This window comes from Triplophysa rosa, linkage group LG15 (genome assembly GCF_024868665.1).
Source record: "Triplophysa rosa linkage group LG15, Trosa_1v2, whole genome shotgun sequence".
Lineage (NCBI taxonomy): Eukaryota > Metazoa > Chordata > Actinopteri > Cypriniformes > Nemacheilidae > Triplophysa > Triplophysa rosa.
The window spans coordinates 17,739,829-17,764,836 of NC_079904.1; the positions used below are offsets into that span (position 1 = coordinate 17,739,829).

The 25,008-nt window shown below is 38.0% G+C and overlaps 1 protein-coding gene across 1 annotated transcript in view; it reads left to right on the plus strand.

Annotated features, from left to right (window-relative positions):
• The window catches only part of suco (SUN domain containing ossification factor), a 92,969-nt gene that overhangs the window by 36,103 nt on the left and 31,858 nt on the right, over nucleotides 1-25,008 (plus strand). The window contains exons 3-13 of the mRNA XM_057353325.1: nucleotides 3,649-3,774; nucleotides 3,974-4,326; nucleotides 4,927-5,037; nucleotides 5,360-5,507; nucleotides 6,490-6,592; nucleotides 8,726-8,853; nucleotides 9,334-9,401; nucleotides 10,010-10,117; nucleotides 10,210-10,315; nucleotides 17,267-17,287; nucleotides 17,577-17,632. Coding sequence (XP_057209308.1) covers nucleotides 3,649-3,774; nucleotides 3,974-4,326; nucleotides 4,927-5,037; nucleotides 5,360-5,507; nucleotides 6,490-6,592; nucleotides 8,726-8,853; nucleotides 9,334-9,401; nucleotides 10,010-10,117; nucleotides 10,210-10,315; nucleotides 17,267-17,287; nucleotides 17,577-17,632 — 1,328 coding nt within the window. The remainder of the gene's footprint in view (nucleotides 1-3,648; nucleotides 3,775-3,973; nucleotides 4,327-4,926; nucleotides 5,038-5,359; nucleotides 5,508-6,489; nucleotides 6,593-8,725; nucleotides 8,854-9,333; nucleotides 9,402-10,009; nucleotides 10,118-10,209; nucleotides 10,316-17,266; nucleotides 17,288-17,576; nucleotides 17,633-25,008) is intronic.

Below are 25,008 nucleotides of genomic sequence, written 5' to 3' on the forward strand. Positions count from 1 at the left end.
TGCCCGACCGGACAAGTAACTTGAAAAAACAACAACAACAAGAGTGTGACATATACTGTATGTAGAATAATAAGAATATGTGCATTAGACAGAGCTGCGTGTTTGTGTGAAGTGCATTTGTCGTGGTTGTGCTTGTTTGTGTGTGACAATAATCAATGGTACTGAGTTGAGCACTGAGTCCATGTAACTAGATGCGGACGTGGAATCCTGTTATTTAAATGTGTCATCTGGCTGTTCTGATTAATTATGTGCACAGTTTAACATTCAAACTGTGCACATAATTCATCTCCAGAGTTGCTCTGAGAGTTTATTTTACGAGCGTTTTACTGTTTGAGTGAAGCTGCCTATCGACAAACTCAAGCGTCTTCCCGAAGACCCGTCAAAATAAATGTCCCATAAAATTGAACACTCAGACAAAAAATACTGTAATGAATTTGCTATTGAAAATTGTAGTGCCCTTGTAAATTTCAAAAACACTATAGTATCTAAGAATTTTACTGCAGTTTACTATAGTAAATTCTATAGTATACTACAGTAATTTATGTGGACAAATATACCACTATTGTATAATAAAAAAAGAAAAACACAGAATTTAGAAAAATTCAAACAAATTTAGGTAATCCATCTGTATGTAACATTAATGTCTTTTGTCAGTTACCTACATATTCATGATGAACTGCACCTGCATATTTTTTTTTAATGATGACAACAGACGATTTATGCAACTACTGTTTGGCCTGTGCTACCAAACTTTAAACCTCTCTAGCATCATTGCTATGTGCAAAAAAAGTTAACGTACAGCCTTAACACTAATAATAATTACTGCTTGCCTTTGGTTTATAGCAGTCACGGAGAGTAGGCCTGTAACCAAATTCAAGCGGCCAAAGCGGACACTAGTTAAAATGCTTAGAAGCCAACTTGACCAATTTAAATCTGAAACAATTATATTGGTTAAATTATATTATAATTCAAATTAAATATATATTTTTTGTCTTTGGACAAGTAATTTTTGTACTCGGACAAGTGAATGACAAATTTACTTGTCCTAAGGACAACCACATTACAATGCTTAATGTCAAGCCCTGATTAAAGGGATAGTTCATCCAAAAAGTAACATTTAGGGCTGGTACTTTATCGCGTTAATTACGATTAATTAATTTCAGAAAAAATAACTCAACAAAAAAAATAATGCATTTAATCGCTATTTATTTTTTCACTCCAAACAGCGCGGAACGTTGCTCGTTGCACGAGTTCCCGGCAAACCCGTAATACTGATGCACAGGACACAACACGAGAAATGAAAACCGACGAGAAGTCGTTGCTGGGTTCGGTGGGTGGAAATTTTAGTTTTAAAAAACTACCGGGTGGAAACCTGGATAAAAGCACAGTTGTGTGCAAATTGTGTAAGAAAGAATTTGCCGATCACCGGAGCACTTCCAGCCTCCGCTACCACCTCAATGTCAAACATGTTGCAGCTAGCACAGACAACGCTCCTAATTTGAGCAGGCAGTGTCGCCAATCCACACTCGAACACTTTATGTTAACACTCAGTGATGAAAATAAACACGATTTTGTTTTTTAAGCTCATTTATGTGTCTATTCATTGATTCAGTCATATACCAAAATCCATTTAAATTGAAAATGTTGCTTCTCGTGGCAAATATTGATATGCGATTAATTGAGATTAATTAATTACAAAGCCTCTAATAATTAGAGTAATTTTTTTAATCGAGTCCCACCACTAGTAACATTGTGTCATGAATTACTCTCTCTAGTTGTTCCAAACCTGTGTAGATTTCTTTGTTTGGTTGAACACGGAGAAAGATATTTGGGCGAGTGCTTGTAATCAAACAGTACTTTGGATTAACAGGACCTTGTTCTGTTAAACACAAAAGAAGATATTTTGAAGAATTTAGGACAGCAGTTCTGGAATCAGTTCTGGGGCACTTTTGACTACCATTGTAATGTTTCCTACTATGGTAGTCAATGGTGGCCAAGAACTGTTTGGTTACAAGCATTCTTCAAAAACCTTTTCTGTGTTCATCAGAGCAAAGAAATTTATACAGATTTTGAACAATTCAAGGGTGAGTAAATAATGATAGATTTTTTATTTTTGTGTGAACTGTCCCTTTAATGCAACACAATCTCTAAAACCAACTAAATGTCCTTATAGAAAGTTTAAAAATCCCACTGAATTATCAGATCATCAACATACAAACCAAATAATAAATTGAGTATATGAAGCATTCATAGAGTTGAAATTGTATATTGAACTTTCGAAAGAACCCCAGTTAATACCGCAAAAGTCACTGAGCACAATTCAGATTTACTTCATGTTTATAAAAAGTTGTCATGCGTTTTGACCCTTAGCTTGTTTAGCTGTTGTGTAAGTTTGTTCCTCAATTGTCACTGAAGTTGTGCAATAGTTCCCCATTCAGACTAATGATAGCTGTTGACATTTTACCTTTCAACAGACTAATCTATAAAAACTGACAGTTGCCCCAACAAAGAGCCTCCCCTCCTCTGAGATAATTGTGTAACTTATAGATTTGTTAGAAATGTTTTCTCGTTACTCCATATACAGTAGCTTGATTGATAGTCCTTTGCCTTTGAAGACCCACCTCTAAGTAACCAAACTTGTTCTGTCAACAGGATATAGTTCACCCCAAAAAAAAGATGATTGTCATTAATTTACTCACCCTCATGTCTCTGAAAACTCTTGTGAGTTTCTTCCAGAAGAAGGACAAGGATGAAAAGCAAAACGCCATAAATGGCTTGTTCATTTTTATGCAAGTCTGCAATATTCATATTGCAATTTTGCTTTAAATGGGTCATATGGCGCGAACACGTGTTTTTACGTGTCTTAGGTGTGTTATAAGTTGCCCATGCATGTATTAGACACATAAAATTGCAAAATTGAAAGTGTTGGAATAAAAGATGCATTCTATCTAAAAGCGGTCTTCCACCCAGACCTGCCTGAAATGCCCCGTGTAACCACACCCCCACAAATCTACGTCAGTTCATGGTATGAGTTGACTAAGACCACCCAAATGTATACACAAGTAAGGTGGGCGTACCTGTCAGTACAATTGCTTTGGAACCTGATGTTCCAAATATGGTAAGAGGCGTTACATTTCTGTCACACACTTGCAGTATTCGACCAATCACTACGCACTGGTTAACTGGCCAATCATAGCACACCTCACTTTTCAGAGCGATGAGCTTTGTAAAAAATCTGTGCTTTTCAGAGAGGTGGGGCAAAGAGGAGATACAAACATGCACATTTGGAAAATACAGTGTTTTTGAACCTTATATCGTGTATACACATTGCATTACATCTAAAACAAACCATAATATTCGTTTTAGCCATGTCATATGACCCCTTTAAGTTTTAAATCTTTTGCACTTGAGCATGCCTTTTGCTAGATTTGACTGTAGTAGTACCAGACACCACTGGTTGCGCCTTATCTTGTAACCAATTAAAAGCAAAATATGAAAAAAATCTTTTAAATTGAATGTACTGAGAGACAGATTATACCACATATAGTTTAAGTCAGCCCCTCAGAATGCAGAACTGTTGGTGAGCGCTATGTCTAACCACACAATCTATTTTTACATTTAAAGGTGATTTGAAACATTGTTTTTTAGGTTAAAGAGGAAAGTATGACACGCGTACAGTCATCATACGATGTGGGGTTGGAGACGGAGAGGGCTGTTATAGAGGAGGCCTTATTACACTTAAAAGATGCCCCACATGAAGAACAGCACAAACGGGTAAGTTCATAACCCAAAGTTCTGTTGTCTGTTTTGTTATCGGCTATTTTCAGTTTGCTTTCACACCTCAGTGATGTTTGTTGTCACTTGAGGTTACTTGATCTTTTAGCTCCTGTCTGCATCTTAATTTAGAGTTCTGGTGTTTTTCCACAATTCACATCCTTTCTTTCATTCCAAATGTGTTTTTCTTTTGTTTTAGACTGTGAATCTAGATGAGGTGGTGGAGGAGGCTCAGATTCAGCTTGAATCTGACCTCTCAGAGCAAGAACAACAACAGCAGCAGCAGCAGGAGGATGTGGAGGAACAAGAACCCCAAAACACCCAACAACCAGCTCAACCACCCACACTCACACAGCCCCAAACACCTCCTTCACCTCAAGCCCAACCAGACCCTGAAACCGCACAGGCCACAGCCACAGAGGAGCAGTCTGTTTCAACCCCTCCCCAGACGGACCAACAGGTGGAAGACTCCTCCACACCTGCTGCTGAGCTCCAGAGGAGTCCAGAATCAGCCTCACCTACCTCAGTCACCTCCTCTGAGAGCTCCTCCAGGTAAGTACACATACTCATGAAGGAGAGGAGGGGAAATGAGTTATTGCTGTCATTCATTTTGGTTTGTTTTTCATCATTATTTCTTTATTCAGCTTTTTTTTTCTTATTCATTTATTCATTCATTGTTGCATTAATGTGCCTGCTTGTGGACTCAATTCTGCATCAGAACTTGATCGAATCTGTCTTAAGCATACGTATATCACTTTACGGACTTGACCTTGGATGTGCCTTGGAGTTTTCAATAACATCACAATTCATGAATGGATCTCGGCCCACTATGGCTTGTTTTGACTGGACTTTTAGCATTTGCATCAACATCAACAATTACATCAGCAAAGCACTACAGCACCAGCACGACAAGAGCTTGCTTCAGTCCTGGCCCTGCTTATGCCAGATCCTCTCTCTCTCTCTCTCTCTCTCTCTCTCTCTCTCTCTCTCTCTCGCTCTCTCTCTCTCTCTCTCTCTCTCTCTCTCTCTCTCTCTCTCTCTCTCTCTCTCTCTCTCGCTCTCTCTCTCTCTTTCTCTCTCTCGCTCTCTCTCTCTCGCTCTCTCATATCTTTCCCTTTTCATGGTAAATGGAATATGATTTCTTTCCTTCAGTGGACTAGACGTCCCGCATGCTGATGTCCCTGTAGAGAACTCTAGTGCCAGTCAGTGTGAGGTGGGCTCTGTGCCCCCCTTCAGTCAACCCCTTGGCACCACTCTCAAGAGGTGAGTAGTGACCACCTGGCAGGTTAACGTCAGGTTACTGTACATCGTAACTTTACGATCACTCAAGCACTCGGGTAACATCTGGTGACTTGGTAACCGCTGGATAACCAAGTTGCGGAGCTGCTTCAGACCTATCAAGCCACGTCCTTTGGCCTTGTTTTTCTTTTTCATTATTTTTTCTTTTGGTTTTTCCCTTATTTGACAAATGTTGCAGTGCCGTCTTTTGTGTGAATAAATGTTAGTATATTTAAATATTTTAGTGCTTTCCTGTGTATGCTTCTACTTACATCTACCCCCTTTCTCCCTATCACTTGTTTTTCAGCAATGTTGTGGAGGAACATGCAGAGAATCAGTCCAGCACGTTGGAACAGGACATGGAGACTATTAAAGATCCAGTTTTTATCCCAGATAAAGATCTCGCAGAGCTGGAGCAGATAGAAGAAATCCCACCACCCCCAGAGCACCAGCAGGTACACACACACTACAGACACTGCAGACACATGTCACTTTCAGTTATGAAGTTGGATGTAAAATGGAAATGTATCATTATTGCATCACAATATAATGACCTGTTTTTAAGAGCATGTTTCCCAAACGCTGTCCATCTTCCGTTGGTCCTGGGTACAGTTATTCCACAGTTAGTCACACTATGATTGGCTTATTTATTGGCCTTCGCACATTATACATGTTAGGCATCAGTTGTGTTGCAGAATTCGCTTTGCCACCATGAGAACATGTTAATAATCTCTACATTTTGCACTCAGCTGGCTCTTTCCCCCATTATGATGAAAGTAAAAGGGTTTGTATTTAGTTACCAGCGAGCAAGTCCAAACCCCCACAGAACTAAACCCTTCCAGCCTGTCTCACTCACTTTAAATGGAGCAGATGGAAATGAGAGAAGAGGAAAGGAAGATGAAGTGAGACAGCTGGACTGTATGTCAGCGCATTTGTTTTCCACTGGACAGCCTTGTAAATGTTTAATCAACTAAATGCTCACTCAGCGTGGCTATTTAGCACTGGCAGAGAGAGGGAGAGATGAGAAAGAGAAGGGGAAAGTGATGGGAAGTTAAAGTACTGCCTAAAACATTTAGAACACGCATGAATCGAGGGTGACTACGTTTTTCAATGGCTGATACGTATTTCTAGAGATGCTAGAAGTTAATGTTGTTGAGCAATGCGATTTATTGATCGCAAATGTGACACAAAATGGCAAAAAATCGATTTTTTTATTCTTACAATATTTATTTAGAATACACTAGTGCTATTGGATGGAAATTTTATGTAATTGACAAAGTTGTTGCTAGATTTTAAAACTGTTAGACTACCAAATAACAATATGTATGAAAATATGTATATAAGTGTGTTTTTACATGTATATTACCACAATAGACCATTTTGAAAATAAGATGCTTGGTTGTGTCTATAATGGCTGTTTCTGCTTTTATTTTGCAGGTGGACCATGAGGGAGCAACAGACCCTCCTGTACCCGGTAAAGAGGACATCCCCACCTTTGACGAGTGGAAGAAGAAACAGATGGAAGTGGAGGAGAAGAAAAGTAAGAGACTGCATTGAGCATAGCACACGTGCACGTGTTCATGAGCGCGTCATCACATGCGAGTCTGCCTCGTGGGTTTCTTCTGCATCAGTGCACACTCGCAGGCCGCTTAATTCAACAGAACCATCCATGCATTATTAGTTTTTACATTTTTACTATCATATTTTTTGTGTTATATAATAGTCTAATTTAGATTATCCTCATGTTAGTCAGAAAGCCACGTGCATGGTGAATGTTGCATAACCTTAAGTGTGCATATGAGACCAACGTAATGCACTGCTTCAGTGTGTAGACTCATGCCGTAGGCCAACTGAACCATTTTACTCTTGCGTGTGCACATCGGGGGTTTCAGCTGGGTTTGTACCTCTTCTGAAAGCCAATCAAACAAATTAAAAAGTCCTCTGTTGTCTCAACAACTCGCCAATGGCATGTAAATTGACCATGATCATTGTAATTATTAGTGCAGAAGACGTTCATTTACAAACTAGAGAGCTCTAAAAGAGACTTCTTTGCAAACACCGTGGAAGTTGAGTTCAAATGAGGCTTATGCCGACACACAAATCATGTGACTAATTTCATTTAAAGAGTACATTCCTCAATATTTTTAAGGGCTTATTTTGGTTTATGGAGTGTCCGACAACAAGTTTATGTACATACATGATGTAAAAATACTATTATTTCGTAATAATAAGCAGTTTTTACTACCTTACTTCTTGACTGACTCTCAAATGATTCGTTCCGCGATTCATCTGTGTAATCTCCGCCTTTCCGCCAGCGTAGTCTGATCTGATTGGTCAGATAGTGTAGTCTGCTGTGATTGGTCAGATGGTCTAGTCTGCTGTGATTGGTCAAATGGTCTAGTCTGCTGTGATTGGTCAAACGCGTTCAGCATGTGTCGCAAATGGACCGCCTATCATTACTGCTGTATTACGGTTTGCAGGTGGTTGGATATTAACAGTGTATAGAGAGAGATGGCGTCGATTTTACCTTACCAGTTCGAGCCCGAGTCTGACGAATCATTCTTTAATCCTTATACAGATGCCAGTAAGAAAAAGGACTGTTTTAGACACTTCTCTTGTAACAGTTAGTTATCACGGCATACAGTGTACGGTGTTCGTATCTTCAGATGTTATTATAACTATAGTACACCACGCAGTTCTTGAAATAAAGACTTTGCGAGTTAATATGGTTGAACACTTACATTAGCGCAACGAGTTTATAGCTAACGTTAGGTAAACAAACAGTAACAACCCCAAAAATAACGGTAACGTTAGCTAAACACAGACATGAGATAACGTCACACAAATTTAATTTTAAGTAAAGACAAAAATAAAGAGTCACACTTACAGGTTGTGATTCGGTGGAGCTTACAGGTCCAAATAAAGTTGGTATTGCAACATCTTTTAAGGAAATACGTTTAATGTATCCTGCAGTAAAGGCGCCAAGATTGATGAAGCAATCTTCGGTAAAATGACGCGCGCAAAGTAAAACGTTCGGTTTATACTCCTTTGGTGTCGTTTGAAAAATAAATAGTAACCATTTTTCCTCAGAAGTTCTTCCTTTGGTAGTGAAAATAAGACTGACTTAGTTTCACTACATAGAACACAGCTTCTCTTAGACATGATGCACACGTCACGAACGAGCTAGTACAGTGTTTGGGGAGGAGAGAGTTAAGTTTTCGCAGTCAGTAGGCGGGGATTTTTCTAGTGACGTAGGTACATTGTGGTTAAAGATTCGGACAGGTCATGGCTTGTTCGCTTGATTCAGAGTCGATTACCTTTTTTATAAGCTAATAACTTTGTTATTCGTTCACCTTCGGATTTACAACTTGGCAGATTGCTTACATTCAAACACGGCAAAATTAAACACTTCATGAAATGTATTTTTTATGATCTCGAGGAATGTACTCTTTAAAGGTTGAGTCTGGATTCATGCTTCTGGTAGCCAGCGCTGCTTGACCTATAGTGTGCTAAAACAAACAAAAAATGTTTTTGTCACATTACATTTTCAAAGTAGACATGTAGACACGCCCACTTTTCCATTTACATGTCACCAATACTGCATACTATATCAGCTTTAACCATACTATACATTTTCACAAATTATTTACATAATTGATGTTGTTGGTGACAGGTCAATCTCTGCACATGTCATCTAATGGCAGTCCTCACCCTGTGAAAAAGGTCCAGAAGAATTTCAAGAATAACTACGCCTCTGTGGAATGTGGGGCCAAAATCCTCTCGGCCAACAATGAGGCCAAGGTACAGCTCAGGAGAAAGATGGATTGATTTCCAACAGACAGGATAGGGCAGTCATTCAGTTTAGGCGTGTTGCAATATATTGCCATTGATTATAACCATGATAATAATAACAGTGATTAATTATATCTTAATCATATAAACATTATAATGTCGTAAATAATTCTGCACCAAAATATGGTTGACATTTAAAGATAGTACAATGAAATTACGAGTCTAAGGAGGCAGAGAATTTATAATCAGTGTGATTCATTGTCTAAAACAAGAGAAAGCACAACATAAAAGGTGTATTTGAATTTTACTGGTAGCATTATTCTTTTTTTCTCAAAATGTCATTAATATTCTATTGTGATTAGTATTGTGAATTATTTTGGTGTAGTGTAAATCTATTTAATTTTATGTAGAATGTTATTATTTGCCTTTATCTTCTTTTTTTTTTAAGCCCGTGATGCTCGATTTATAACCAGTTTGTTTTCTGTTCAGAGCACATCTGCCATCTTAATGGAAAATATGGATCTGTACATGCTGAACCCCTGCAGTACTAAAATCTGGTGAGTCACTGCACAGAGAGAGAGAGAGAGAGAGAGAGAGAGAGAGAGAGAGAGAGACTGCAGCAGATGCTCAGAGATAATGAATAAATATATTTAGGCTATGTGTTTTTCTCGGTGTAAATCCGCTTAATAAAGCCTGTCATCACACACCACCATATATGGAATGTCATGTACCGTTTCCGGGTCCAACCGCTCTATTAGATGCCATAGGAAAATAACAATAAATGCTAATATACACTCATGACGTGATGTAAAACTGCCATATTAATTGAGTGGCGACTGACAGTACCACAGTGTTGTTTAATTTTCCCCTCAACATATGACCATTTAAAATACACGAGTGAGGATCAAACTTGCTTGCCTGGTAAAGAAGAACACAGCTCAATTTTAACCTAAATGTTTTTAAACATAATAGTAGGCCTGTACATTTACTGTCTTTATTATTGTCTAATCACAATAGAATATTAATGACATTTTGAGAAAAAAAGAATAATGCTACCAGTGTGCTTTCGGACTAAGCAGTTTTTTTTGTAGTATCATCATAGTTGATTTATTACTTGAAATATACAGTTTTATTTATTTACGCATTCTCATGTTCCTAATACCAGGTTTGTTATTGAGCTCTGTGAGCCAATCCAGGTGAAGCAGCTGGACATTGCAAACTTTGAGCTGTTTTCTTCCACTCCGAAAGATTTCCTAGTGTCCATCAGTGACAGGTAAGACATGTAGACATACATGGATGTAGTGTGCCAGGATATTAGAAGTTACACCAGCACTAACATCACATTATGAATTTTTATTCAATCAGATATCCGACAAATAAGTGGATCAAGCTGGGCACGTTTCACGCCCGTGATGAACGCACAGTACAGAGCTTTCCTTTGGATGAGCAACTCTATGCCAAATATGTCAAGGTGAATGAGAAGTAGAGTATTTTTTTGGGCTACAAAAAAGTGAAACGCGATGCAGAAGTGTTTGATTAAATTGTTGTGTGATGATGCCAATGAATTGTTCTGAACTGGCTCATGGACATTAATATCCCTATGGTTTCAGATATTTGAAAGAGAGAGGGAGTTTCTGTCTCCACTCTGTTGTAAGGCCCTGTAGGAAACCAAGTGTGACATTTTGTCTCACTATACCTGTGAAAAAAACTAAAGTAGTGTAAAACACTAGTTGTGTTAGTCATTTGGCCATTTTTTGATAAACTTTAAAACTGTATATTATTGGTTATTTTTACCTACAATCTAAAAACATGGATTTGCATTACCAGTGCATGCTAAGGTGGTTAATTTACTGTATGTGCAGGAAACGGTGCAGTTATTTGTGAGAAACCGTGCCCTTCCCTTAGGGCTGAGAGGCTCGTGACTGTATACTATTACTGACTGTCATTATGATACATGCGCGCGCACACACACACACACACATGCATGTCTGGTTTACTATCTCTGTGGGGACAGTCCATAGGCGTAATGTTTTTTTATACTGTACAAACTGTATATTCTATCCCCTAACCCTACCCCTAAACCTAAAGATCATAGAAAACTTTTTGCATTTTTAGATTTAAAAAAATATATTGTTCTGTACAATTTATAAGCTTTTTTGCCCATGGGGACCTCAATTTTGGTCCCCACGGTGACACGAGTCCCCATGTGTTGGTGTGCGTTCAGGTTTAGGTCCCCACCGGGATATACAAACATGAACACACACAGACCTGTTATAGTCACAGATTTGCATTTGTATATGTGAAAGCTCCTGAGTGCTTTGAAAGTCGTATTCATCTCTTCCTAAATGTTTTTCTTCAGGATTTGTAACTATCATTGTTGCTTTGCTTTGGCTTTGTGGTTTACTTTTATTCTGAAATCTTCTCATCAGTTTTCTGTCAGACAGCTATTTTATGATCTCTTTTATAAAACTGTCAGTTCTGGTCCTTGATTCTGATTGGCTGAGCAGAGTTCTAATCCGTTATAAAACACCCCAATTTATAACTGCTGACCGCATTACATAGCCTAAATATCATTTTATTTACTTTCTTTTATGAAACCTTGCTACGCATATGGAATAACCGTTTTATAAAACCAATAAGCCCCGCAAAGCAGTGGGTTACAGTTAGGGCTGAAACGATTCATCGAGTAACTAGAGTAATTCGAATACAAAAAATCATGCCTCGAAGCCTCGTTTAATCCATTTAACTACAGTACACACGGAGCACTGCCTGATGCTCATAAATTTGTGTGCGTCTGCGCTGAATGAGGACATGAACTTCACCTCCAGAGTTGCTCTGAGAGTTTATTTCACGAACATGTTATTTTTTGAGTGAAGAAACAGACATACTAAAAAATAAGCGTCTTCCGACTAGTGATGTTTCGTTCGTGAACGAATCGTTCTTTTTGAACGAATCTTTAAAGTGAACGAATCGTTCTCGTTCACGAAATGAAATGACTCATATTTCTCGTTCACTGAAATCTCTCCCTCGAGCACAGAGCGTCTTGGCTTAAAATAGTGTCTAAAGCATGAGCCAATGGCATTTGAGAGTGAGCTTTGACAGAGCGTATGATTGGTTGAATGTACTGAACGAATACGCCCTTCACTGAACGAACGAGCCTCTGTTTGAGTCTGAACGAGACCCGCTGATTCTCGTTCATGAACGACATGAACGATCAGTCATCTCGTTCGTAAGTGAACGAAAGGACCCGCTTGATTCTCGTTCGTGAACGAAATGAACGATCAGTCATCTCGTTCATCTCATTCATAAGTGAACGAAAGGACCCGCTGATTCTCGTTCGTGAACGAGCTGTTACTTCTCACTCGTAAACGAAATGAAAGGTCTCTTGTTCAACAAGTACAGAAACGGACACAATGTAAAGATCCTTACTAAAATAATAAAATAATGCAAGCTGATGGTTAAATGTAACAAAGACAAATTAACATTGTCATTTTTATTGCATGGAAAATGTCAAGCCCTGTTAACGCAGTTATTTTACTGCAAGCACGGGTGTTTTGTGTGCATTTTGTATCATTTATTGTTTTTTCAAATAAAAACGACTTCATTACGTTTAATTCATGTCATACACTTCTCTAAAAACTGTAAAACAAAAAAGTATTTGTTAGCCCTCATTCGCGTCACGTCAGCAAATAGCATTCCAGTTCCGGCTGTGAAGGGACATGTAATTGGTTAGATCTTCCACTGAACGAATACGCCCACACTGACCAAGTCGCTGTTGAGTCTGAACGAGAGAGAGAGATCTCGTTCGTGAACGAATTGAACTAACTGGTACATGTCTATGAAGGTATTTTTGGTGCAAAACTACTGAGCACCTGTGAGAGTGGAACTTGTAGTTGTAAAGGTCGGCCACACATGTGTATCAGTAAATTTGTAGTCAAAATTTGAAGTTGCAAACTTTTTTCTCTCCCGCAAACACAACGCAACAGTTACACCTTCTTGAATCCTTCAGTGCAAGTGCACAAATCCAGTTCTACAAATCACAAACTGAGATACTCGTGCACTCACATTTTTTGCTACAAATGCTGCAGTAAATATGGTGCAAAACACATTCACACACCTGCACCAAAAGACGTGCGTTCACAGACGAGTTTTGCACATCCGCAAACAGTATGTGAATTCATGCAATGAGAGTTGAATGCTTGTCAAATATTTTCTCACAAATTAAAGGTTTTATTCTTGCACATTGTTCTAGCACAAACACAAGAGCATAACTACAACTGCTTGAATCTGCTGCTGCGAGTCTCTGACACAAGTTCGCACACACTCTCATTTTGCACCACATATCTGTGTGATATATGGTGCAAAAGTGATTTGTGCATTTGCAGCCAAACCATCTAGTTTTGGCGCCCAGCAGGTGGCGCCCTAACGCGCAAGTGAAAAACTCTGCGAGAATCATCCTGAGCATTGGTTTAGTTTAAATAAGTGTGCTGGTCAGCTACGTTGACAATCCCTTATGAAAATTACAGGTCTACAGTTAAACAAACAAAACACACGTTTTTCTTACAGTTAAAACAACAACAAATACCGAATCAAAAACACTATTGTAAACAATTAAGACGCTATTTTTATAATTTGTGGATCCAACTTTAGAGGCATTATTTGGAAATTTCCTTTTAGTACTTAATTTATTTAATGACTGTGACATTCTTGGACATCAGTGCGGGGCAGGGAATGACATGCGCGTGATGTGCTGGTGATGTCCCTTGCCATGGTTTTAAACGGCGCCATCCGTCTGGAGCGAAAAAAAAGGTAAACGCCAACAACGCAAAGTAAAAGAACAAGAGGCATGTGTTTTCATAGTATTTTAAACTCTTGTTTAGTTTTTGCCAAATTATGCAAGAACGTATTTACAAATTAAGTATGGACACACTTAAGTTCGTTGCTTGAGGTTGGACGTTTGATATTCGTGAATTTAGGGACCGTCTCCAATGTTACATACACATTAATACACGTTTCTAACTTCCGTAGCATTTAAAGGGGATAACTTAGACCACAAAACCAGCTCTACAGTGTTCATGTGGGTGTCAGCTATAATGCACACCTTTTGATTTTTTATATTTATTACAGCAAACTGTGAAGTCATAAGTAAATATTGCCATGTGTTTTGCTGTGTATATTATACCCATCTACTATATGGGTTCCTTCAAAAGATATATATTTACAGCTCAATAACATTTAGAGGGAATGATTTACAGGACTAAAACAACTACCCTACATTGTTCATGTGAGTTTCCGCTATAATGCACACCACTGCAATCCACTGCATTTGGTTTGCCTATGATAATATGTAAAAAAATTTAGAGAATTATTGATGTGTTTTCGTATACTTGGCTTTATTAAGTAAACTATATTTATCATGCTTTATTTTTGTTAATCACTCATTTGGTTAGAAAAACACACCACTTATAGTTATGCCACACCACATAACGTTATAGTTTTTTTTAAAAGCTAGATGGTTCCAAGCCACGTGTTAATTAAGGAAAATAATAATTTACATGTCAAACAAAATGTGAACTTTATTTTAGAATTAATTGTTCTTACTGTCTGTTTAATGTTTTTTTTTTTTTCAGTCTTTATTCGTTTAAGTGTGTTAATTGATTTATATGTTTTATTTCTTATAGTCTACAGCTATGTTTATATCTAGTTTGAACTATTATGACAAGGGCCCTTCAAAAAGGTTTGCTTAGGGCCCCCAGATGTCTAGGTTCGGCACTTGTACTCTATTACGATTAGTGATTTCAGGAAAATAAAGCAGCTCAGGATGATTCTCGCAGAGTTTTTCACTTGCGCGTTAGGGCGCCACCTGCTGGCCGCCAAAACTAGCTCGTTTGGCTGCAAATGCACAAATCACTTTTGCACCATATATCACACAGATATGTGGTGCAAAATGAGAGTGTGTGCGAACTTGTGTCAGAGACTCGCAGCAGCAGATTCAAGCAGTTGTAGTTATGCTCTTGTGTTTGTGCTAGAACAATGTGCAAGAATAAAACCTTTAATTTGTGAGAAAATATTTGACAAGCATTCAACTCTCATTGCATGAATTCACATACTGTTTGCGGATGTGCAAAACTCGTCTGTGAACGCACGTCTTTTGGTGCAGGTGTGTGAATGTGTTTTGCACCATATTTACTGCAGCATTTGTAGCAAAAAATGTGAGTGCACGAGTATCTCAGTTTGTGATTTGTAGAACTGGATTTGTGCACTTGCACTGAAGGATTCAAGAAGGTGCAACTGTTGTGTTGTGTTTGCGGGAGAGAAAAAAAATCTACAAGTTTGCAACTTCGAATTTTTACTACAAATTTACTGATACACATGTGTGGCCGACCTCTACAACTACAAATTCCATTCTCACAGGTGCTCAGTAGTTTTGCACCAAAAATACCTTCATACATGTCGTTCATGAACGAGAGTGTTACACTGTAGGTCGGTCATTTAGCATGTGAGTCTCGTTCAGCAATCAGCAGAAAGCGGATGCAAAGCGCAGTTACAGGTAGGCTACTTTGCACTCTTGTTTATTTAAAATACATAAACTTCACGTTTAACATAATCCCAGATTTATGAATGTGTAAATGACCAAACAATTAACTTTTTAATTATGCAGAAAAACCTTGTGCGTTGGTCATCTGAACCACTTATTTAGACTTATTTTATTTATTTAATGAGTAGATCAGAGACGCACATTTTAATAAAGCCTGTAATCAGTTTATACGTTCATTAATACGTTCGTTGACATAAAACAACTCTTTTTCGCCACCTGCTGGCGTATTATAGAAATGGTCACTGAACGAATCAGTGAACGAATCATTTTGGTGAACGAACTGAAAAAGAACGAATCACTCAAATGAATCATAATTCCCATCACTACTTCCGACAACCTGCCAAAATAAAAGTCATAGGCTATATATTACTATTTAATAGTAAAAAAAGAAACGAAAACTAACTTATATAAACTAAATGCAGCATGCATAAACTGAAGTTAGTTGTAGGGCTGCAACAACTAATCGATAAAATCGATAATTATCGATAATAAAAATAGTTGTCAACGAATTTCATTATCGATTAGTTGGTCTGTGACGTCACTCACTTGCGAGCTGCGCAGTTATAAATCAAGCGCGTCTTCTTCACTTTTAAATGTCCCTCCGTGCAGCATGAACTGCACAGTTTTAAAGTCACACTTGTCTCTCCGTGCAGCGCGAGGTGCGCAGTTTTAAAGTCGCGCGCGTCTCTCTGTGCAGCGCGAGGTGCGCAGTTTTAACGTGTCTCTCCGTGCATGCGTCTCTCCGTGCAGCACAAGATGCGCAGTTTTAAAGTCAAACTTCTCCGTGCAGCGCGAGGTGCGCAGTTTTAAAGTTGCGTCTCTCCGTGCAGCACGAGGTGCGCAGTTTTAAAGTCGCGCGCGTCTCTCTGTGCATCTCTCCGTGCATGCGTCTCTCCGTGCAGCACAAGATGCGCAGTTTTAAAGTCAAACTTGTCTCTCCGTGCGCGCGTCTCTCCGTGCAGCCTAAAGCGGGATTTATACATTCGCCTAGCTCCGCTCGGCGAGCCTCCGCCGAGAATCGCCCAACTAATCGATTATCAAAATAATCGTTAGTTGCAGCCCTAGTTAGTTGTTTACCTTTGAAATTGTTCTTTCTATTTTTATTCATGTTTCTTATTTATATATTTGTATTATATTGCATTTTGAATTTAATATGGCAATGGAATGTAGTAAATGGGTTTAGTTTTCACAGATATTAATGTATGCAATTTCAGCAATAAAAACTTTAATTGTTCTAAAAAGGAAACAAATTAGTTGTTTTACTCATTTTTAGAGACCTGTCTTATTTTTCTCTTGTATATTTAGTATTGCTTTTTATTACTTATTATCCAAATACCCGATTAATCGATGGAAAATCAGTAGAATACTCGTTTAGTAAAAGAATCGATAGCTGCAGCCCGTTACAGTGCATTTTATAACAGCTAAGGGGGTTTAGGGGGTTCACAACGCCTTTAGCTGTCATAAAATGCGCTGTAACCCACTGCTTCTTGGGGCTTATTGCTTTAATAATGATCTGCTTTAATATGTCAGGAGTTGCCTAGGATGTAAGGGTGGATCCGTGTAACATTTTCCCAGTTTTGAGCTGAACCAAACCTGTTCTGTTCTGTCCTGCTCTGCTTCACTATATATGAATGCTTGTAATTTTGATTACATGTTATTCTTTGTCCATGTTGCTCTAAGTTGCAGCCTTTTCTTATACTAGTGCTTTTCGATACTGCTGCTCCTCAGTTTATGAAAGAAGAACAAGACTTTCTTGCCTGAATCAAGTCTTATATACTGATCTTCCTCTCTGTTTTTCTCTGCTGTCTTCTGCTCCTGCATCAGATGTTCATCAAGTATATAAAGGTTAGCGCTCCTCTCTCTCAGGTTCTGTGAATGCTACTTTGGATGCATTGCTGTGACGCTTTTTTGAACACACAAATACACACACACGCGTTTATATGTGCTACATCTCTCACACTAACAGGGAAAACTTCATACTTTGCGAATACAACAGCAATTCATTCTTACTAATCTTGTTGGGTGTTATTGGGACGTCACTAAAATGTAGAATTGGGCAAAGCTGAAATGTGTTGTGAAGGTGGATTATTGGTGTTGACAATTTTTAAGCATGCTTGTCTTTTCACGTCTGTAGGTCGAGCTGCTCTCCCATTTCGGGTCTGAACACTTCTGTCCCCTCAGCCTGATCAGGTATGGTAAAAACAACGTCCCACCCCCCATCCCCAGTGTTTCTATCATGCATCATTATTTCTTGCTTCATAGCATTTCATATTACAGAACAAATACATAATGAACTTCACAACCCCAAACTATGAGCTTTGTCGCATAACCAAGGTCTGTAACATAGTGTAGTTTGTCATGAAACTAAGGTTCAGAATATAACATTCTGATTTACGATTATGTACTTGCAGCGCCCTTTAAAAATCTCAATGATTCTGAGAAAAGTAAACACACATTTTATAGAAGTTTTAAAAGGCCAAGTTCTGGAGTTGTGTTGATCTTTTTTCGCCTCTGGCTCCTCTGTGGGCCGTTTGCATTGGCAGGAGATTTAATCTTGGTTAGAGGCCCATGAAGGGACTGATCTGGCCTCATAGTATGAGAGACCTACTCTCCCACTATAAAACATTTCTGTATACTGCAGGAGGCAAGCAAAACACCACTGACAGATAGAGAGAGAAAAAACAAAACATTTTCCCAAGTGACCTCATATTAGAAAGCTAAGCGATTGATTCGGTTGACATTTAACAGCTCCAAAATTATGAGTCACAATAAGCTTCTTATCAGTTTAATATGCATGGTATTATAATGCCTCATCAGATTGCCACTTTCTTCTCATCCTGAGACCGTTTTACTGGATATCTGTCTTTTTCTATGTCTTTCCCTGCGAAGAGTACGTTTACACGATAAAACGGAAAAGTTTTTCCTTTGTGTTTTTGAAAGGTTTAGCGTACACACGACAGCGTTATCAAAACGATGTGTATGGAAGTAAAATAGAGACAAATGTGTTTGAAGCAAAAAGACGTGCTGAATAGCACTAACTGAAAAAAGATGCATTGTATTAACAGTGCTCGCATTTTAAGGTTCTGCAATTCAACATGGTTGCATATTTAAGCTGTGAATTTTTCAAATGGAAACATTTCACAAACAGTTTCACCTTTTAAAAATTAAATAATCAAAATTCACCTTTTAAATTTCATTAAAAAAATTCAACTTGTTATAAAATACAAGCTTTAATATTCGACAGACAATTTTCAGTCCATATAATTTCGGTTTAAAAATTCGCTTCCACAAATTCAGTGGTTCAAATTCGACTTGAAATTCAAAGTTTCACATCCGGGAATCCCAGGAGAAGCAATAGAGCGCCGATTCCGCCAATGCATGATCTCTACCTGCTGCCTGACCGCTTCACCAGCAGGTGGTGCAAGTCGCTTCTGACGAAGACCAAAGCAAGAAATGCAGATACTTTTTATATGTTTGCAGCACAGTCCACTCATCTGCTCGATTAAGTGAATTTATTTGATCTCATAGATCTCTTCTTATGCATCATCAACATCAGAAATTTTAGGTTTCCTGCTCTGGCTCGAAGGAATTAAGTTATTTTTTACTTCAGCACATCGTGTTCACATAAATACTATGCATCATCAGCATTTACAGGACATGTATTGTGTTTGAAGCGGTCAAATAACTGAGATCTCAACTAGGAGCTTATTGACAAATGCTCTGATTTTAACGCGTACTCTCCCATGTGCTTCTGTTTATATGACGTAGCTGCAATCTCAATAAACATTCTTTTTATTTTCCTCGCATGATCTTGTTTTAATTTGAGACTCTCAGAAAATGCTGGATGTTGTGGAATTGTGGAAACGTTCGTTTGTTAATACGAGACAGAAAAACTGATATTTTAGCCAAGCGAACTTCTTGAGCAGGCCAGATAAAATAGACCAGATAAAAATAGTCAGCACTTTCTTTAGAACCCGACTAGACCCGAAACGTCTTGTGCAGCCTGCAGCCAAGCAAGATACCTCACGGCGTTATGGATCTATACGCGCAAAGATAAAAACTTTTGTTGCATGCTGTGTGCGTTTCCTACATAATGTGCCACACACGAACATGCGAGTATGACTACACGCTAATTGCTTGAGTTGCTGTCTGTTCATTAAATGCTAAAATGTCAATCACTCACGGTATATTAACCTAATTATGTCTTGTAAAGTTTGGCGTAACACATATTTGTTGTTTACCTAACCATAAAATGTAATTAATTTGTGTCTTTCGGGGCGATTGGTAAAAGCACATTCATTATAAATTACCAGAGACCCGATGCCATATCGGACACGACCTGTGCCCAAGGCATATTTTGTCAACGTTTTAGACCCGAAGCCGCTGGGACACATGAGGACCTCTCTAACATACACCTCAACGCAAGTCAGTTTGCATGGCCGAGCAGTGAAAAATATATTTAATTACTGGTCAGAAAACAATATGAGTGCTCCATGGCAATATACACAACTATCTGTAGATGTTGCTGTTTGGCGCATTGTATTTCGTATACTTTTATATTAGGCTATAGCCTTTCTTTTTAATTAGCTTACCCAATACTATAACATATCAAAACGAAATTACGATTTGGTATAATAATTTTTAATCTATATACTCACATAATAAATCAACATATTGTTAAATTTATGCATTTTAAATGACAGAAATACACTGAAACTACGTTGGAGAAACACGTAATGTACGTGTCTAAAATGTATGTGTACAGTTCAGTTAAATGATCAAATTTACCCTCTTTAAACTTATGCTAAACATTTAGCTGAATATCCACAACATGGTGGAACAAAAACGTTATAAGCTTGCAAGATTTGCTAAGTGCCTTTAGCCTACTCTGTCCCTTTAGCGTCCACGGACCACGCCATCACGGCCGGTGTACCGTGCTAAATCGCTTAATGTTGCTTAATCTTCAGACCAGATGATTAGTATAGCCTACACCTTTCGAATCACCGTAGGCTACAGAAATGCGGAAGAGCCCTAAATATGAATGCAAAAAGCACAAAATGACACAATAAGAATTTTAGCATGTCCCGCCGTATTTCTCACATAATACCAGAACTAATAGGTTTTGTCTTTATTGTTGCAGTATTTCAGTTTGTTTTTTATTCATTCGTTCATACAATAGGTTATAATTGGCTTTATTTTGTTTGCGTTCTGAGATTTCAGATGAAAAGTATAGGCATAATTATTTCCATTGATATTTCTCTTTTAAGTGGTGTAGTTATTTGTTTGTTTAAGTTACATTTATATCCTAAATTTACTAAATATTTTACAATTACGTTTTTAAGAAAAGACTGTTATTTATATTGTAGATTATTTTACGTTCTGATGAAAAATTGTTTGTGGCTTGTTCTTACATCTGTTTTCATTACTATTTCAGTTAGCCTACTACTATTGTCTGTTTAAAATGTATAATTATTGCTATTTTTCCTATTTAGTTTTAAACCGAAATAAAATGTTTTATTTGAATTTAAATGTTAAGTTTATTGTGATGGTGTTCTGTAACTAATGTAATGATTTAAAATCTTGTCTTGTTTTCTGGCACATTTAATCAGATACCATTGCATGTGTCATTCAAATAGCTTCATGCAATTAGCTTATTTTATTCAAACACAGTATGATTCAGTAATTCACTGTAACATACAATTTTCTCATCCTCGAAACTCAAACCATTATTTGATGACTTAAGATAAGCACGATTTTATGTTTGTATTTGGCGAGCTACAGAAATTATCTTTTGCGTGCATATGATACGCATGTGTTTTGCATGCACTTTTTATGTACATACCGACTTAACCCACACCATCTTAACCAAGGGGGTAATAATATGCACGTAAAAAGTAATGAACGCATATAAATAGCAAGCCAAATACAAACATAAACTCTTACTATAGATAGGCAGTACTAGTAGATCGGGTAGGATATTTAAATAAATAAATTAATATTATAAATGTATGAATAGTCCACTGATTCCAGGCCACCTGGAATTGTCCCCGTGCTCCATGTCCTTTCCAGGGCTGATAGTGGTGAGTTAAGCTGCCAGTACAAGAAACAATTATTTTTTTCTTGATTATGCATAAGAGATCTATGAGATCAAATAAATTCTCTTAATCGAGCTGATGAGTGGACTGTGCTGCAAACATATAAAAAGTATCTGCATTTCTTGCTTTGGTCTTCGTCAGAACCGACTTGCACCACCTGCTGGTGAAGCTGTCAGGCAGCAGGTATAGATCATGCATTGGCGGAATCGTCGCTCTATTGCTTCTCCTGGGATTCCCGGATGTGAAACTTTGAATTTCAAGTCGAATTTGAACCACTGAATTTGTGGAAGCGAATTTTTAAACCGAAATTATATGGACTGAAAATTGTCTGTTGAATATTAAAGCTTGTATTTTATAACAAGTTGAATTTTTTAAATGAAATTTAAAAGGTGAATTTTGATTATTTAATTTTTAAAAGGTGAAACTGTGTGTGAAATGTTTCCATTTGAAAAATTCACCGCTTAAATATGCAACCATGTTGAATTGCAGAACCTTAAAATGCGAGCACTGTTAATACAATGCATCATTTTTCAGTTAGTGCTATTCAGCAAGTCTTTTTGCTTCAAACACATTTGTCTCTATTTTACTTGCATAGATGTGCGTTTACGTGGATCCTGGAAAACAAATAAAAACGATGTATTCTGCGTGGCAGGCCAGTGGATGGCGCTGTTGCGCTATAAAGAAACCCTACGTGCTTGCGCACTTCCGCATACACTGTTTTAATCTAAAAACGCTTTTAATACACTTTGTCGGCGTGTATGTGTGATTATAGTAATGTGCATATAAATACTATGTCTCCACTGGTTGTAGTGGTGCAGTAAATCTACTTTTTGCTGGAGAAACGATAATAAGTATGTCATGCGGCACAAACATGCAGCATGGAGGCCGCCATTATTAGTCGGGTTTCCATCCAAAGTTGCGAATTTATCTTATGCGCAAAATTGGAATATCGCATAAAACATTTTCGAATAAGCACCGTTTCCATCCAAATAGTCAACCGTCACTTTCCTAATAAAGTGCCACTAAATATCAGTAAGAAAAGTAAGAGAAGCCACTGAATATAATGATTTTCATATATACTTGCGCAAGCAGACGATTACGAAACACAATGAATGCGGTGCTTTTGTGGTTGCCTGCTGTGTGGGAAACACGTGACAGTTCTAAGAGGCAATTACAGAAATACTTCACGACTTTGCTCAGGCATTTAAGAATGACCGTAACAACATTTCTGATGCTGTGTAACAAGATCATTACTCTAGTTAGTCAGGTTACACCTGCTGTCTCATAGTGCAATTACGTGACTTTTTGGAGGAATTTATTCGGCAAATGCGCTTCCATCTCCCATTATTCGCATTAACCCTTTTTCGCAAAAATGAAAAACCACCTCAAGCGAGCGTAAAAACTTTTTGCGAATTAAGGGTTTTTAATTCGAATTTTGGTGTTTCCATCACTCGTTTCTGATGCGAAACTTCAAAATGCGAATAAAACCAGAATGATGGAAACGCGCTTATTGTTTGGGGAATACTCGCGCATGCCTACAGACTGAACGCGTAATACGCATACGTATGACGTCATCGTTTTTGGACGCCTTTAAACGCCTTCAGAGTTTACACGGAAACGATAATGCCGTCGTTTTCGAAAACTTGAGCGCTTTCCAGGTTGATTTACCCAGCATTTTCTTTGAGTATATCTGATAGGTGGATAAAAGACATTAATCAAAGTCAGTATAAATTTATTTGGAAGAACAAGCACCATTATATAAGAAAGTCAGATGTAGTGAAGCCGATCAGCGAGGGAGGGTTGAACGTAATTGATTTCGATGTTATGAATGGTACCCTTAAGTTGAGGTGGCTCCAAGCTTTCCTTAGAAATAAGCATTCTGTTTGGTTTATAGCCTTTCTTCTAAAACATTTTATTTTGGGGGGCATTGATTTCCTTTTAAGGTGTGATTTTGAGCCATCAAAGTTAAAGTGTAAATTATCATCTTTTCATAGTCAGGTATTATTATATTGGAAATTAATATACAAACACAACTTCGCCACACAGTTGTTCTTTATGGAATAATAAGTGTATCCTTATTATGGGGAAATCTGTTTTTTCAAGACTGGATGGACAAAGGTGCCTGGTCCGTTGTGCATATTATGGATGGGGTTGGAAATTTCCTTAGGTATGATAATTTTTGTGTAAAATATACTATCATTTGTACTCAGAAATTATATGTATCGTTGTTGAAAGCTGTTCCTGCTGGTTTGATTCAGTTGCTCAAAGGTGCATTGTGTTATTTACCTGTGATACCAAGATTAGATTATCTAATTATCTCTGGTGTTAATTTCACAGAGCAGAGATGTAAAAATAAGGTTTTAAGAACATTAGTAAATACACAGACGTTCCCCTTTAAAGTAAAGAAGAGATCTCTTGTTTTTGATTTTCCCGAAGATAAAGTGGTTCGAGTTAAACAGAATTTCTCTCTTTTCCACTTTTACCGAAGGTAAAAGAAGTGCAGTTTAAAATTATTAAAGGTGCGATGACGTGGTGTTGTTTATTGTTTTACGGTTGTACGAGGTCTACTTATGACGTTCGCGTGGTTTTTACATTCAAAAACATCAAAATCAATTAGTAATGGGCTATTTTCCACCCAGGTTTTGAGGCCAGCTTTGCAAATGCTCGGTTTTAATGGGCGTGCCACATTGAAGACACTTGGAAGTAAACGCCCACTGCTTTGATTGAATAGCAGTTTGCGTAGTTGGAGCCTTCTGTGAATTTGGTTCGAGACATAATGTTAGGTTACACATTAGCACCATTCACAGCTTTCGCAGGGCATTAGTATTATCTGGAGACCTCCTGTGATTTATAAATTACCTCCCCACATCAGTATTTCATGTGACGCGTTCGTGGATGTGATGGCAAGGCTTTGCGTATAGTTTGTATAGCCTATAGTTGTATTGCGTTTAATGATATATGACCATACCTGTCAGCATTTGAGACCCGTGATTGCGAACCCGACAAAAGATCTCCGCGATCACGGGTCTCAAATGTTACGAGTTTCCAAGATAAATAAACAAACGGGAGACTCCCGGTAACTTATGGATATCACCCAGCACCTGAAATAATACCAAAACACTTCAAACAGCGTCCATTATTCGCAAACGGTGGATAAAACCTTGAAAAATGATATATGAGCCTGCCAAATCACAGAGATCCTGATTTGCACGGGCTTAAGATCACAGACAACCTCTGCATCGATCAAGCGATCAATAACAAAGCAATAGTGACGCATAGAACAAAAATGTTTTACTCACATAAGATTGCTGCGCCATTCCTATCGGATCCAATATGGACGGCACAGCACTGCTTTTTAATTTTAGTCTCTCTACAAATCCTGTGCCTTGTTCACAAAGGAATCCTCGGAGAAATGAAATGAACAAACGCTCTATGTTTTTCCCACATGAGCTGGAACGTCTTTAAAAATAA